Source organism: Rhinolophus sinicus, chromosome X, assembly GCF_036562045.2.
Source record: "Rhinolophus sinicus isolate RSC01 chromosome X, ASM3656204v1, whole genome shotgun sequence".
In the NCBI taxonomy this organism is placed as follows: Eukaryota; Metazoa; Chordata; class Mammalia; order Chiroptera; family Rhinolophidae; genus Rhinolophus; species Rhinolophus sinicus.
In genome coordinates this window covers 80770404-80786258 of record NC_133768.1, presented here as the reverse complement: position 1 = coordinate 80786258, position 15855 = coordinate 80770404, and the positions used below count along the sequence as shown (strand labels likewise).

The 15855-nt window shown below is 38.4% G+C and overlaps 1 protein-coding gene across 5 annotated transcripts in view; it reads left to right on the top strand.

The window, feature by feature from the left end:
• The window catches only part of KLHL13 (kelch like family member 13), a 283984-nt gene that overhangs the window by 245705 nt on the left and 22424 nt on the right, over positions 1-15855 (top strand). For all 5 annotated transcript variants that reach the window (XM_074323707.1, XM_074323708.1, XM_074323706.1 and 2 more), the window contains one exon: positions 5045-5840. In XM_074323707.1, the coding sequence (XP_074179808.1) occupies positions 5045-5840 (796 nt within the window). The remainder of the gene's footprint in view (positions 1-5044; positions 5841-15855) is intronic.

The window sequence follows — 15855 nt, the reverse complement described above, 5'->3', positions numbered from 1 at the left end:
AAAAAAAGCAGCACCAGTCTTGGCTTAAGCCCGCCAAATAATCTCCAGGTTGTCCTCTGCTGTACCAAAGAGTCTTCTGCGTATTGTGCAGGTAGAGCCGGTCACCTAGTGCCCAGAGTGACCCTAGGACTGCAGTTCTAGATGAGTGGGGCTATCGGGTCTGGATGGTAGTTTTTACAAAATCAATGCAGTTTCTGCTCTTGCCTGCACATATGTGCACAGAGAGTAACACAACCAGCCCTGTGCCCAGATCTCCTGAGTCTTAGGGCATTTCTTCCCTGTGTGTGTGTGTGTGTGTGTGTGTGTGTGTGTGTGTGTGGAGGGCAGGAGATTTCTGAGCTGCTGATAGTCCAGAGCTGTGTCTGCCTCCTACTGCTGATCCCTGGGAATGTCTCAGCTGTTGTTATTGCCCTTCCCTAGGTAGGCTGAAAAGGAGGGGGCTGGGGATGGAGGAGTCTTCTCTCTTCCAGCCCAGCCCTGTCACACTCTACCCACAGGACAGAAAATTTGGGGGCTGGGGATGTAGGAGTCTTCTCTCTCTCAGCCCAGCAATATCACACTCTTCCCAGCATCTTCCCTGGGTCAGAGCTACAAGCTTCTTCTTCCCAGAGCCTGAGCCCTAGGGCTCCTCTGTAATCTGACACTACTCCTCAGTTCAGGGGCCAGCTTGAGTCTCTGGAAGGGCGGGGCTAGGATTGGGAAAGTGGGGGGAGGGGCCCAGGTGTGGATTTTATGTCCTTTGTCTGACCTAGGGCCCAGCTGGAGGTCTCATCTGAGGTTACTGCCTAAAAAGGTGGATATGCTGCTCTCTTCGGCAGGAGAGATCAGCTGTGGAATGCTAGGAAAGAGCCCACCTCTTGGCTCTTGTGGTCTCTGTTCTGTCCTGAGACCCCCTGCATCTTCACAGCAGCAGATGCTGGCCTAGTCTCCACTCTGCTCCCTTCCCTCTTCCCCTGCTCGCCCAATTTGCCCACCTTCATGTAATCCTACGAGTCTCTTGGCTGTTCTGTGTGATGAGCAGAGAGTCCTTTGATGGGTAATAGATATTCAATTTGTGGTAAGTTCTGGAGGAAAACTGAAGAAGACAACCTCACTGCCGCCATTCCTCTATACTTTAATTTTTTTTACCTTTGTGAATAATTTTTGACAGCTTCAATACAATGTGCCTCGGAGAAGGCCGGTTTGGATTGAGGTAATTAGGTGTTCTCTTTGCTTCTTGGATTCAAGGATCCATTTCTTTCCACAATTTTGTGACGTTATCACTGACTATTTGTTTGACTATACTCTCTGTTCCCTTCTCCCTTTCTTCTCCTTCTGCTATGCCCATTATTCTTATATTGCTTTTTCTGATAGAGTCAGAAAGTTCTTGAAGGTTTCTTTCATTTCTTTTTACTCTGAAGTCTCTCTCTTCTTCAATCTGTGTCATTTCCAGTTTTCTATCTTCTATATCACTGATTCTTTGCTCCGTGGTGTCAAGTCTACTACCTAAGCTGGTTATTTCATTCTTCATTTCTTTTATTGAGTTCTTAATCTCCAGAAATTTTATTTGTTTCTTTTTTAAAGTTTCAATCTCTTTGAGAAAATATTCATTTTGTTCTTTGATTGTGTTTCTGAATTCATTAATATTCCTGATTGTGTTTTCTTGCATCTTGTCCAGATTTTCAGAACTGCAATCTTGAATTTTCTGTCATTGAACATGTCTTTAAGTTCATTTTCTGGTGACTTTTAATTTTTTTCTGAGCTGTCTTGTTACCTTGATTATTCATGGTAATTGATGAATTATTATTTCTCTTCCTAGGCATCTGCAGGAGTGGGTTCTGCAGCAGGTTGATAGAAAGGGGTCTTTCCTTTGTTTTCTTGTGGTGTTGGTAGAATATTTTATTTTCCCTCCGACTGTAGCCTTTTATTCTCTCTCACTCTGTATTGTTATATTTTCTCTGTACTGTTCCAGCTTCTCATACAATGGGGGAATTCCCTAGAGGGCGGGCTTCTCCTCTGTTAACAGTTTACCTGAATCATAGGGCACCGCCTCTGTGGGGAGATGTGGAGATCTTCTTTCTGATGTTCAAATCTCTTCCTGCACCGCATTTGGAGCCTGTGTGTTTCAGCAGCTCTTTTTACTCCTCCAGGGATCCCCCCAGATAGGTGGGGACAGGAGCGGGTTGTGTTGTGAGAGGTGGCCCAAAGCAATGGCGGCAACCACCAGCACAGCTAGTTCTGCACCCAAGGCTCCCTCTCCTTCGCCAGAACTAGTTGTACTGCAAGTCCATGGCTGCGGACCACAGTTCTCAGAACTGCAATTATTCTGTTCTGTAGATCTGACCCTGCTACCATTCCACTTCTAGCACTGGGAGGGTGAGGGTGGGGTTGAGCTCTGGGAGAATGGCGAGGGCGCTGCTAGACTCTGTTCCTAAGTCTTCCATCCTCTGCTTGGCAGTGAGTGCTTAAACCACCATTTTCATCTTTTTTCCCTCAGTTTTTGCTCTGAGGTCTCTGCCGTGAGCAGTGGGTTCAGCTGTGTTGTATGCTGATCCCTCACGAGGGACTGTGGGCCATAAGGGGAGCACTAACAGTCTGAATTCTTCCCTCTCCCATTACTGCGGTAAGCTCGGTCTGTATCCTGCTCCTGCAGGGTCCACATCTCCCTCCTCCCTGGCTCACCCAATTTGCCCACCTTTAGATAATTTCAGTTGCACATCTCTTAGTCTTGCCTGTCTGCTGCATAGGGAGTCCTTTGTGGAGTTATATTTGTTCAATTGTTTTGTAAATTCCAGGGGAGATTTCAAGAAGATCACCTTACACTGCCATTTTTATGTCATCTCTCTGGTGATTTTTAAGAAAAGAGTAGGTAGTTATCTATATTTATTAGGTTGTCTGTCAAGATCTTTCCCAGTTCTATGGGTCTGTATCTGAGCATACCAATATTTTCCAAATGCCCTTAAATAAATGTTTGGTTTCTTTATCCTGTTATTTTAGTAATCATTTTCTTATTGGATAAAGTTGAAGAGGGAAATGTGGAAGGAACTAAATACCATCATACCATTTCTTAACTCCACAGTTTGATATCTAATCTTTAATCTTGGCTTATTTTATATGCTTTCAATTTGGTGATTAACAACTGATGGTTCATTTTACCTATTTAATGTACCCATTCTTTGTTGTTTTTATTTGTAATAATATCAATGATGAGAATCTGCACAACTGAGAATTATTTTTATGTTATCAACTTTTGCTTACCCATACTATTAAATGTAAATTTTTAAAAATGAAAATTTCCCTTGCTCTGGGAAAGAGCTATTTCTTACTTGCCTCAGAAAGTGGATCCATTACCTCAAACAGGAAGCTCTTCCACCTGAGGTGGTTTGGGCAATTGGGTATTAACTGTAACTTCATTTACACAATTTAAAATTTTAAGAGACAAAAACAAGCCACTCCTAAAATTGGATTAATTAACCACATTAGAAATCCAAGATATTGAACAGTGTTAAACTAAATGTATTTGTAAAGTTACGTAATTTGTTAATTTTTTTCCATGTTCTTTTATGTTACAATTATGTTTTAGATATTTTTCAATACATAGCTATTAAGTATAACAAGCAATGAAAACTTTTTGGTGATTTCTATAAAGAAAATCAGCTGCTTAAAAGAGTTCAAATTCTGGAGCAATAAATCTATGTCTTGTGTGGTGTATTGTCCTTAGAGCTTTCAGTGGTATTATATCTTAAATGGCTATTATTTCAACTAGAGGAGTAAATATTTTAGTTTCATTTTAGCTTTTAAATGAAAAGGATAATAGAAGGATTACCCAATTTTCTCTTAATCATCTGCCAATTTGTTAACCACGCAGTTGCATCATTGAGGTGTATGTGATATTTTTGAACACACACCCTGAGTAAATTAAGAAAAATCATTTGAGTCCTTTGTCTGTATTCTGTTTCTGTGTTTGTATATATACCCAGACATTTGTATGGTAGACTTGCTTTTGTAAGTTCTTTCTTGCATAATATTTGCTCATGTTATTTTCCTCTTTTCTCTTTTGACCAATCAGTTATTAGAGCATTGAAAAGAGCTCCTGCCAAAGAGAAGCCTCTCCATAGCTTCTTTCCTTTTCCTGGTTTCCATTTTTGGTATAATTTACTCTTTGCTGGGGAGATTTTTCTGGGCTCATTTTGACCCAAGGCATAACTAGAGTATGCTAAGAGTAAGACAGCAGCTAAGGAAAACTATGTGGTATGTAATAGATATCAGAAACTAACTAAACTCCACGAGTAATTTGATGTAGACACAACTATTCCAACTTTCCTGAAATTGATTCCCTTGCTTATATTTCAAGATAAATAATGTGGAAAATAACTTAGCCCTAGGAATAATTGTCCTATTGAGTTAGTTTTACCATAAGCAATAACTTTTGAAGGAATCAAAATGAATCATAGTAATGAATGATGTCTGTTTACATGAAAGAGAAATCTAGGAATCCTGTGTTAGAACTTTTCTGTTAGTGGCCCTGCTAGCTGAGTTACTTTTAAGAATCATGACTTAGAAAAGGATTGAGATAAACCATAATAGAATAACCCTCTATTTTTCCAAAATTTCCATCTGGCCAGAATTTTGTTAGTATTTTTTGGGGGAGGAAGAGAAAACACAAAAGTACAGCAGGTCCAAGTTGATGAGATGCAGTAGGAACTCTTGTTTATATCAATTTCATTATATGTTATTCAGCCACAATTCCAAGAATGTATGACGATACTGAGGACTTCCTGTGATTATTTTGACCACAGTCAGGTAATAATCTTGTCTCTTAGAGTAAATTCTAACCTACTGACTGAATGATCATTTTGTTCTAGTCACCTTTCTACTGGAGTAGGTAAAGATGGTTTGTGAATTCTCTTTAGATCATTAATGCACTTAGATATGAATCTTTATTTGTATCTACATGGACCGTAAAAAGCAGCATTTACTTTTATTCTAGAACAGGAACTTACGTTATCCAGATGTGAGTGTCATGAAAGTAGTCATGTTTTAATTTTTTTTATTGGCTTAATAGGTTACTCTAGAAAATTGTGTCGAAGTTGGGCGAATTGCCAACACCTACAATCTGACAGAAGTGGATAAATACGTTAATGGTTTTGTCTTGAAGAATTTTCCTGCATTGCTGGGCACTGGGGAATTCTTGAAACTCCCTTTTGAGCGGCTGGCCTTTGTGCTTTCCAGTAATAGCCTTAAGCACTGCACTGAACTTGAGCTCTTTAAGGCTACCTGTCGCTGGTTACGCCTGGAAGAGCCTCGGATGGACTTTGCTGCAAAGTTAATGAAGAACATACGATTTCCACTGATGACACCACAAGAGCTCATTAATTACGTGCAAACTGTGGATTTCATGAGAACTGACAATACTTGTGTGAATCTCCTTTTAGAAGCCAGCAATTACCAAATGTTGCCATATATGCAGCCAGTTATGCAGTCAGACAGGACTGCTATTCGGTCTGACACCACTCATTTAGTTACATTAGGAGGAGTGCTGAGGCAGCAGCTGGTTGTCAGCAAGGAATTGCGCATGTATGATGAAAAGGCACATGAATGGAAATCATTAGCCCCCATGGATGCCCCAAGGTACCAGCATGGCATTGCTGTCATTGGAAATTTCCTCTATGTCGTTGGTGGACAGAGTAATTATGACACAAAAGGAAAAACAGCGGTTGATACAGTCTTTAGATTTGATCCTCGGTACAATAAATGGATGCAAGTTGCATCTTTAAATGAAAAGCGCACCTTCTTCCACCTAAGTGCCCTCAAGGGATATCTGTATGCAGTTGGTGGGCGAAATGCAGCTGGTGAATTACGTAAGTGTGTGCATTTATATTAAGCATGGAGACTAATTTCTTTACCCTGAAATTCTTGTTAAATCATAAAATAAGCCATTCTGTAAAATCAAAGACAAAAAATGTAACTAAAGTTTCACTTAAAACTGTTTTTCCTAGACACACACTATGCCTTATCTGGTCATATACCGTGTTTCCCTGAAAATAAGACCTACCCGGAAAATAAGCTCTACCATGATTCTTCAGGATGACGTCCCTTGAACATAAGCCCTAATGCATCCTTTGGAGCAAAAATTAATATAAGACCGGGTCTTATTTTCAGGGAAACACTGTATTGTTGGCTAGGGTACAAATTATATCTCATAAAACAATATGTTACATAATAGTTTATTAGTGCAGTATGTATGGCTTTCATATTGAAGGCTCAACAATAAAACGTATTCTGCTAATTTAAATTCTAATAGAATCTTGGACAGAATTTTAGCATGTTCCCTCATTTTTCGTTTTAGAAGCCCACATAGTATTTTACTGAACAAGTTAAAATTCTTCCTTACAAAGCACTGAGTTGTATTGTTTTTTCTTTTACATAATCTGATACGTATTAGAGGCCACAAAGTCCTATTTTTTTCTTAATTTTTTTTTAAATTATTGGGGTGACAATTGTCAGTAAAATTACATAGATTTCAGGTGTACAATTCTGTATTGCATCATCTATAAATCCCATTGTGTGTTCATCACCCAGAGTCAGTTCTCCTTCCATCACCATATATTCGATCTCCCTTACCCTCATCTCCCCCCCACCCCCACCCCCTTACCCTCTGGCAACCACTAAACTATTGTCTGTGTCTATGAGTTTCTGTTTCTCATTTGTTTGTCTTGTTCTTTTGTTGGTTTTGGTTTATATACCACATATCAGTGAAATCACATGGTTCTCTGCTTTTTCTGTCTGACTTATTTCGCTCAGCATTACTCTCTCAAGATCCATCCATGTTGTCACAAATGTTCCTATATCATCTTTTCTTACACGAATAGTATTCCATTGTGTATATATACCACAACTTCTTTATCCATTCATCTATCGAAGGACATTTTGGTTGTTTCCATGTCTTGGCCACGTAAACAAAGCTGCAATGAACATTGGAGCACACGTGTCTTTATCTCTAAATGTTTTCAGATTTTTGGGTAGATACCCAGGAGAGGGATTGCTGGGTCATATGGCAATTCTATTCGTAATTTTTGAGGAACCTCCACACTGCCTTCCATAACGGCTGCACCAGTCTGCATTCCCACCAACAGTGTATGAGGGTTCCTTTTCTCCACAGCCTCTCCAACATTTGTTACTATTTGTCTTGTTGATGATAGCCATTCTGACTGGGGTGAGGTGATATCTCATTGTGGTTTTGATTTGCATTTCTCTGATGATTAGTGATGTTGAGCATTTTTCATATGTCTATTTGCCATTTGTATGTCCTCTTTGGAGAAATGTCTCTTCAAGTCCTCTGCCCATTTTTCAATTGGGTTGTTTGTTTTTTGTTGTTGAGTTGCATGAGTTCCTTGTATATTCTGGATACTAGCCCCTTATCGGAGGCACTGTTTGCAAAAATCTTCTCCCATTCAGTTGGTGGCCTCTTTATTTTGTCAATGGTTTCTTTTGCTGTGCAGAAGCTTTTAAGTTTCATATAGTCCCATTCGTTTATTTTAGCTTTTACTTCCATTGCCTTTGGAGTCAAGTTCATAAAATGCTCTTTGAACCCAAGGTCCATAAGTTTAGTACCTATGTTTTCTTCTATGCAGTTTATTGTGTCAGGTCTTATGCTTAAGTCTTTGATCCATTTTGAATTAACTTTGGTACATGGTGACAAATAGCAGTCCAGTTTCATTCTTTTGCACGTGGCTATCCAATTCTCCCAGCACCATTTATTGAAGAGGCTGTCTTTGCTCCATTGTATGTTTTTAGCTTCTTTGTCAAATATTATCTGTCCATATTTATGTGGTTTTATTTCTGGGTTCTCAATTCTATTCCATTGGTCTATGTGTCTGTTTTTCTGCCAATACCATGCTGTTTTGATTATTGTTGCCCTGTAGTACAAGCCAAAGTCAGGAAGTGTGATACCTCCATTATTGTTCTTTTTCCTTAAGATTGCTTTGGCTATTCGCGGTCTTTTGTGGTTCCAAACAAATCTGATGATTTTTTTGTTCTATTTCTTTAAAATATGCCATTGGGATTTTGATGGGGATTGCATTGAATCTGTATATTGCTTTGGGTAATATGGCCATTTTAACTATGTTGATTCTTCCAATCCATGAGCACGGAATGTCTTTCCATTTCTTTGTGTCTTCTTCAATTTCTTTCAAAAATGTCTTATAGTTTTCAGCATATAGGTCTTTCACATCCTTGGTTAAGTTTATTCCTAGGTATTTTATTCTTTTTGCTGCAATTGCAAAAGGAATTGTTTTTTGTATTTCTTTTTCTGAGATTTCATTGTTAGTATATAGGAAGGCAATGGACTTTTGTGCGTTGATTTTGTAGCCAGCAACTTTACTGTATTCGTTGATTGTTTCTAATAGCTTTTTGGTGGAGTCTTTAGGGTTTTCTATATATAGCATCATGTCATCTGCAAAGAGTGATAATTTAACTTCTTCATTCCCAATTTGGATGCCTTTTATTTCTTTCTCTTGCCTGATTGCTCTGGCAAGGACTTTAACACTATGTTGAAAAGCAGAGGTGATAGGGGACATCCCTGTCGTGTTCCTGAACGTAGAGCAAAGGGCTTCAGTTTTTCTCCATTAATTATGAGATTAGCAGAGGGCTTGTCATATATGGCCTTTATTATGTTAAGGTATTTTCCTTCTATACCCATTTTATTAAGTGTTTTAATCATAAATGGATGTTGTATCTTGTCAAATGCTTTTTCTGCATCAATTGATATAATCATATGATTTTTGTCCTTTATTTTGTTTATGTGATGTATCACATTGATGGATTTGTATGTTGAACCATCCTTGTGCCCGGGATGAACCCCACTTGGTCGTGATGAATAATCTTTTAATGCATTGTTGTATTCGATTTGCTAGAATTTTATTTAGGATTTTTGCATCGGTATTCATCAGAGATATTGGTCTGTAGTTTTCTTTTTTGTGCTGTCCTTACCAGGTTTTGGTATCAGGGTAATGTTGGCCTCATAAAATGAGTTAGGGAGTACTGTCTCTTCTTCAATTTCTTGGAAGAGTTTGTGCAAGATTGGTATTAGATCCTCTTTGAAGGTTTGGTAGAATTCACTAGTGAAGCCATCTGGTCCCGGACTTTTGCTTTTGGGAAGGTTTTGGATGACTGATTCAATTTCGTTACTGGTGATCGGTCTGTTTAGATTTTCCAGTTCTTCATGGTTCAGCCTTGGAAGGCTATATGTTTCTAAGAACTTGTCCATTTCTTCTAGGTTGTTGAATTTGGTGGCATATAGTCCTTCATAGTATTCTTGGATGATCCTTTGTATTTCTGTGGTGTCCGTGATAACTTCCCCTTTTTTGTTTCTGATTTTGTTAATCAGTGTCTTCTCTCTTTTTATCTTAGTAAGTCTAGCCAAGGGTTTGTCAATTTTGTTAATCTTTTCAAAGAACCAGCTCTTTGTCACATTAATTTTTTCTGGTTTCTTTTTGTTTTCTATTTCATTTAGTTCTGCTCTAATTTTTGTTATTTCCTTTCTTCTGCTGACCTTGGGTTTTACTTGTTCTTCTTTTTCTAGTTCTTTAAGGTGTACCATGAGGTTATTTATTTGGGAGTTTTCTTGTTTCTTGAGATAGGCCTGTAATGAGATAAATTTCCCTCTTAAAACTGCTTTCGCTGCATCCCAAAAATTTTGGTAGGATGTATTTTCATTGCCATTTGTTTCTATGTATCTTTTGATATCTCCTCTAATTTCTTCTTTAACCCAGTCGTTCTTTAATAGTATGTTGTTTAATCTCCATGTATTTGTGTTTTTTCCCGCTTTCTTTTTGCAGTTGATATTCAATTTCAAAGCCTTGTGATCAGAGAATATGCTTGGTATGATTTCAATCTTCTTAAATTTGTTGAGACTGATTTGATGTCCCAATATATGGACTATCCTTAAGAATGTTCTGTGTACACTAGAAAAGAATGTATAGTCTGATGTTTTAGGATGAAGTGCTCTATAAATGTCAATTATGTCCATTTCATCTAATGTGTCATTTAGGGCTGCTATTTCGTTATTTATTTTCTGTTTGGATGATCTATCCATAGCTGTCAATGATGTATTTAAGTCCCCTAGTATAATTGTGTTTTGGTCAATTTCTCCCTTTAGTTCTGTTAGTAGTTGCTTGGTATATTTCGGTGCTCTCTGATTGGGGGCATAAATATTGATGACTCTTTTGTCTTCTTGTTGTACAGTCCCCTTCACCATTATGAAATATCCCTCTTTGTCTCTTGTTCACCTTGAAGTCTGTTTCATCTGATATCATTATAGCTACACCTGATTTTATCTGGCTACCATTTGCTTGGAGTGTCAATTTCCACCCTTTCACTTTGAGTCAATGCTTGTCCTTGTAGTTGAGCTGTGTCTCTTGGAGACAGCATATGGTTGGGTTTAGTTTTTTGATCCAATCTGCTACTCTGTGCCTTTTTATTGGTGAGTTCAGTCCATTTACATTTAGGGTGATTATTGATATGTGAGGATTTCCTGTCATTCTATCTTTAGTTTTCTGGTAAGGCTGTGTCTCCATTGTTTCTTTGCCTTTTTGTTGTTGTCTATTATTTCTGTGTGGTGGTATTCTATGATGTTTCCCTCTGTTTCTTCTTTTATTTCAGTATATATTTCAGTTCTGGATTTTTTTGAGTGGTTACCCTTAAGTTTATGTAAAAGGAAGTTTGATATTTAGAGTATTCCATTTTCTTCAGCACGCTTACTTTCTCCATTCCCATATTCGGTTCAGGCCTTTACTCTCCCCTTTTTGAGTTTTGGTTGCCACAAATTGTCCCTGTTGATGGTGGTCGAATAGCCTCCTTTAGTATTTCTTGTAGTGCAGGTCGTGTATTAGAAAATTCCCTCAGCTTCTGTATGTCTGGAAAGGTCTTTATTCCTCCTTCATATCTAAAGGATATCTTTGCTGGATATATTATTCTTGGCTCATGATTTCTCTCTTTCAATAGTTTGAATATTTGGTTCCACTCCCTCCTGGCTTGTAGAGTTTCTGCTGAAAAATCTGATGATAATCTAATGGGCTTTCCTTTGTAAGTTACCGTCTTCTTTTCCCTGGCTGCCTTGAGGATTCTTTCTTTGTCGTTGATTTTAGACAGCTTCAATACAATGTGCCTTGGAGAAGGCCTGTTGGGATTGAGGTAACTAGGTGTTCTATTTGCTTCTTGGATTCGAGGGTCCAGTTCTGTCCACAAATTTGGGAAGTTCTCATCGACAATTTGTTTGAATATATTCTCTGTTCCTTCTCTCTTTCTTCTCCTTCTGGTATGCCCATTATTCTTATATTGCTCTTTCTGATGGAGTCAGAAAGTTCTTGTAGAGTTCTTTCATTTCTTTTAAGTCTCAAGTCTCTTTCTTCTTCCATCTGTGTCATTTCCAGGTTTCTATCTTCGATGTCACTGATTCTTTCCTCCATCTGGTCAACTCTACTACCTAAGCTGGTTATTTCATTCTTAATTTCTTCTATTGAGTTCTTAATCTCCAGAAATTCTATTTGGTTCTTTTTAAAATTTCAATCTCTTTCGTAAAATGCTCATGCTGTTCTTTGATTGAGTTTCTGAGTTCATTTAACTGCCTATCCGTGTTTTCTTGCATCTCGTTGAGTTTTTCAGAACTGCAATCTTGAATTCTCTGTCATTTAAGTCACATATTTCTGTGTCTTTAAATGCCTTTTCTGGAGATTTTTCACTTTCTTTCTGAGCTATCTTGTTGCCTTGGTTACTCATGGCAATTACTGGTTTACTATTTATCTTCCTAGACATCTACAGGAGTGGCTTCTGCAACAGGTTGATAGGAAGCGGTGTTTCTTTTGCTTTCCAGTACTTGTTGGTAGAATGTTTTATTTTTTCTCTGACTGCTGCTTATTTTTCTTCTGCCACACGGTAGTGCTATGTTTTCTCTGCACTATTCCAGCTTCTCAAACAATGGAGGGATTCCCTGGGAGATGGGTTTCTCCTCTGTTAATAGTTCGTCTAGGTCAGAGGGCGCAGTGTCCCGGTGGGTATGCCGAGATCTTTTGATGTTCCAAAGCTCTTCCAGCTCCTGATTCAGAGCCCGTATGTTTCAGCTGTTCTGTTTACTCCTGCAGGGATCGGCCCAGATAGTTGGGGTCAGGGGCGGGGTGAGTTGTGAGAGGTGGCCCAGAGCATTGTCGGAGACCACCACAGCTGGTCCTGCTTCCACAGCTCCCTCCCCTTTGTCGGAACTAGTTGGGCTGCGAATCTGTGTCTGCAGTCCACAGTTCTCACAACAGCAAATTTTCTGTTGTTTTGATCTGACACTGCTACTGTTCCGCTTCTCGCATTGGGCAGGTGGGGGCGGGGCGAGCTCTGGGAGGGTGGGAGGGGGCGGTTAGTCTCAGTGCCTAAGGCTTCCGTTCTCTGCTTGGCAGTGAGGGCTTAAACCACCGTTTTCAGCCTTCTTCCTCCAGTCTTTTCTCCGAGGTCTCTGCCGTGAACGTTGGGTTCAGCCATGTTATATGCTGCCCCCTCAGCCCTGTGGGCCATAAGCGGTGCCCTAGCAGTCCGAGTTCTTCCCTGTCCCGCAGCTGTGGTAGTTCCGGGAAGCAGCGAGCTCGGAGCACTGAGCTATGTCTGCGTCCTGTGACTGCGCTGCTCCGTCTCTGCACTTCTCCCTTTCCTCCTACCCCAGCTCTCGCGAATCTCCCACCTGTAAGTGATTTTGGTAGTGGGCCTCTTCGTCTTGCCTGTCTGCTCTGCAGGGAGTCATTGTGGAGTTTTTGTTGTTTGATTAGTTGTAATTTCCAGGGGAGCTTTACAACAGCTCACCTCACGCCGCCATTTTTCCCCTTTTCCAGAGCCAAAATCAACTATTAGTTTTAAAAATCATTCTTTCTTGGTGAAATACCAAACAGTTTTCTTCACTGTAGGCTGAGCTTTATTGGATGGTCGCTTTTTTTGTCCTAATCTAAGATTGGTCGCATGTACAGTTAACGTAATAATACTTTTGAAATGTAGATAAATACTAGAAAATACAATTGTATTATTTTAGAAACATTGGAATGAGATAGCTGTCCAAAAGGGAAATCAGGAAGACCACATTTTTTATCATGCCTTACATGTCTGTCATTGCAATCATTGTTTGGCCTTTTTTTCACCACTATTGCTTTATTCTTTGTTGTAGAGTCCTTGCAGTTGTCTAGAATGCTGGGGACATTTAAAATATTGACATTAGCTTGGATAAATTCAGCGTGATTATCAGAATAATTCTCCTTAGTATGCTAAGAAATAAATGGTAGTTTAATGGATTTGAGAATAAGCTATTTGTAGGAGACAAAAATAACTGCTCTTAGTCTTACACTTTTCAGCTTATCAAGCCCTTTCTTGTTAGTGACATGATCTTAATGTTACTGATCTTTGCCACCCACAATTTTTCTCCTTTGTTGTCACAATTATACTTTTTTCCTAAGACCAGACTTTCCAGATTGTTGGACTAGGTGTCATGATTACGAAACACACAGGTTTCCCAATATATTTTAATAATCAGACTTTTAAAAGCATTTGAGGCATTAATACCTTTAATGTATAATTGCCATTTCAGGTCTCGTCAGTCAACCCACACATGTTATTTTCATGTTATACTATATTAAATTTATGGTGTCTGGATATACCCACAAGCTGCAACTAGTGACTTGGTGCTTTCTTAGGAAAACCACTTGTGTAAGATCATCTTCACAAGTTTACAAATTGTATATTATCAACCCTGGCAGTCAATTGTCATTTTGAATTTTTTTTTCTCAAAGGAAATAGCTACATTTTTCAGTCCAGACTTGCTTGTTGATTTTATCATCCCTGTTAATATGTAGCTCTTAAGTTCAATATATGTTGCTCACATTGGTTAGAGTCCTAATTCTTCTGAGAATTTATAATCTTCAGGCCAAGAACAGGCATTACATACAACCTACAAGTTAGAGGTTTTCTTTTCTGACTTGATCCCCACCTAGTTTGAGCTTTTTACATGTTATATTCAATTGGGAACAAGAAGACTACTCCATTGGTAAAGGGGCTGGCTTCCTTGCTCAGGACATTCAGAAATCACCTCCATCTCTTATTAAAAACAGTCTTCTGTATTTCAGCTTGAAAGTGAGAAGAAACATTTAAAGGCCAACTATTTGATATTCTTTCCCTTTGAAATTATCTTTTTTAATATGTATGTAGCTAAACTATTACAGAAAATGATTGCTTTACTTAAAATCAATATTCCCAGCAAATCCAATCTGTAGTAAATATTTTAAGTTAAAATATATTGTAAGTTTGTTTTAAAATTTATGTGATTGACTTATTAAGTGCACTCAAAGTGAAAGTCTTGATTCCAGGAGATCCTTCAGGACAAAAAGAGTCATTACATAAAACCAAGAAATGAGGAGCTTCAATTTTTTTCCAGACGCAACCCCACTCCTTTAGCGTTCCTCCTATGTTGTATCCTAGAGGGAGCAAGAAGTCAACTGTCCCATCTTGTCACATTCTTTATTGTTGAGATAACTAAGCCTGCTATAACCTGCCCTGATTACCTCCCAAAAGAACAATATCAATGAGTTCTTCTGAATTTTATCTGTTAATGTTTCTCTGTGTAAATAAGAAAAGTATATGTGTCACTTGCCCTTTCCAGGTTCTAGGGCCCACTGTTTCTGCATAATAGCAGATTTTGGTTCTAAAGAAACTCTTGCTTTTATTTCTGAATATTCCAGCCAGAGGCTGGGTTTTTAACTTTTCTCCTGCTCCATAAGCGTTGCTTTTTTTTTTAATGGAAACCAACCCCTACACACATACACAAATGCACACACACACACGCACACACACACACACATTTGTTGTAATAACTTAATATTCCCATCTTAACTGATTATGATGACATATTAATATGCTTCTGTAAATAAAGAAGGGGGTAGGAATGAGTGTCAGGAAAAGAGGATTGATGGGAGAGCCTTTTAATAATTTGATAGGTTCATTGCATTAGTGCCAGTACATCATTTATTCTTCATACACACAATAACCATTGCCTATATATAATTATGAAAGAAAACAGTGGCAGCATTTGCAAGACATTTTAGATCATTTTAATGCATTTGGCCTTTTAAAATCCTTTCATGGAGTGCTTGGACCCAAGCCCATAGTACATCAAAATGATACTACTAGTGTATGTGTATATGAGCCTGGCATATTGATGAAATATAATTCCTTAGAAACGTTGCTTTACTTTGACACCAGGTATAATGGGAACCTAGGGGAAGCTTAGAGTAGCTGTCACTTAAGTGAAAAAGGAGTCAGTTATTTCTGGCATCATTCAAAGTTATGTCATAAGCAATCGATCTTCCATTGAGGTTTTCTATATTGAAGATAAATATGACAGCTAGGATATCTTTCACTTCAGTTAAATATTAATAAATCAAGTTTGCAAATAATGAAATAACTTATTAAAAACATATTAGATTTTTTTCAAATATATGTACAAGAAACTTGCTGAAATTTATCAAATGCCTCCATATCCCTTAATGGATTTGGGGTATTCTTTAATAAACAGCACATCACCAACTAGCACTTTAGGATTCTAGAGCCCATTTACCTTCTGTAGGAGCCATCATTGTCCAAATGGTTTTCTTCAGGCCTAATCTCTTTCCCAATCTCAAAGAACGAGTAAATTTTATATCATCCCTTGGGACTGATTCTGGACTCAAGTGGACTCATCCAAGAAAATAAGATTCCTGGTGAAATATGTGAAACAACCAACCTAAATGTAATTCTTAAATTGGAGAGTGCCCCTAATTTAAATACCAGGCCACCAGACTACTGAAGATGATTTTCTAG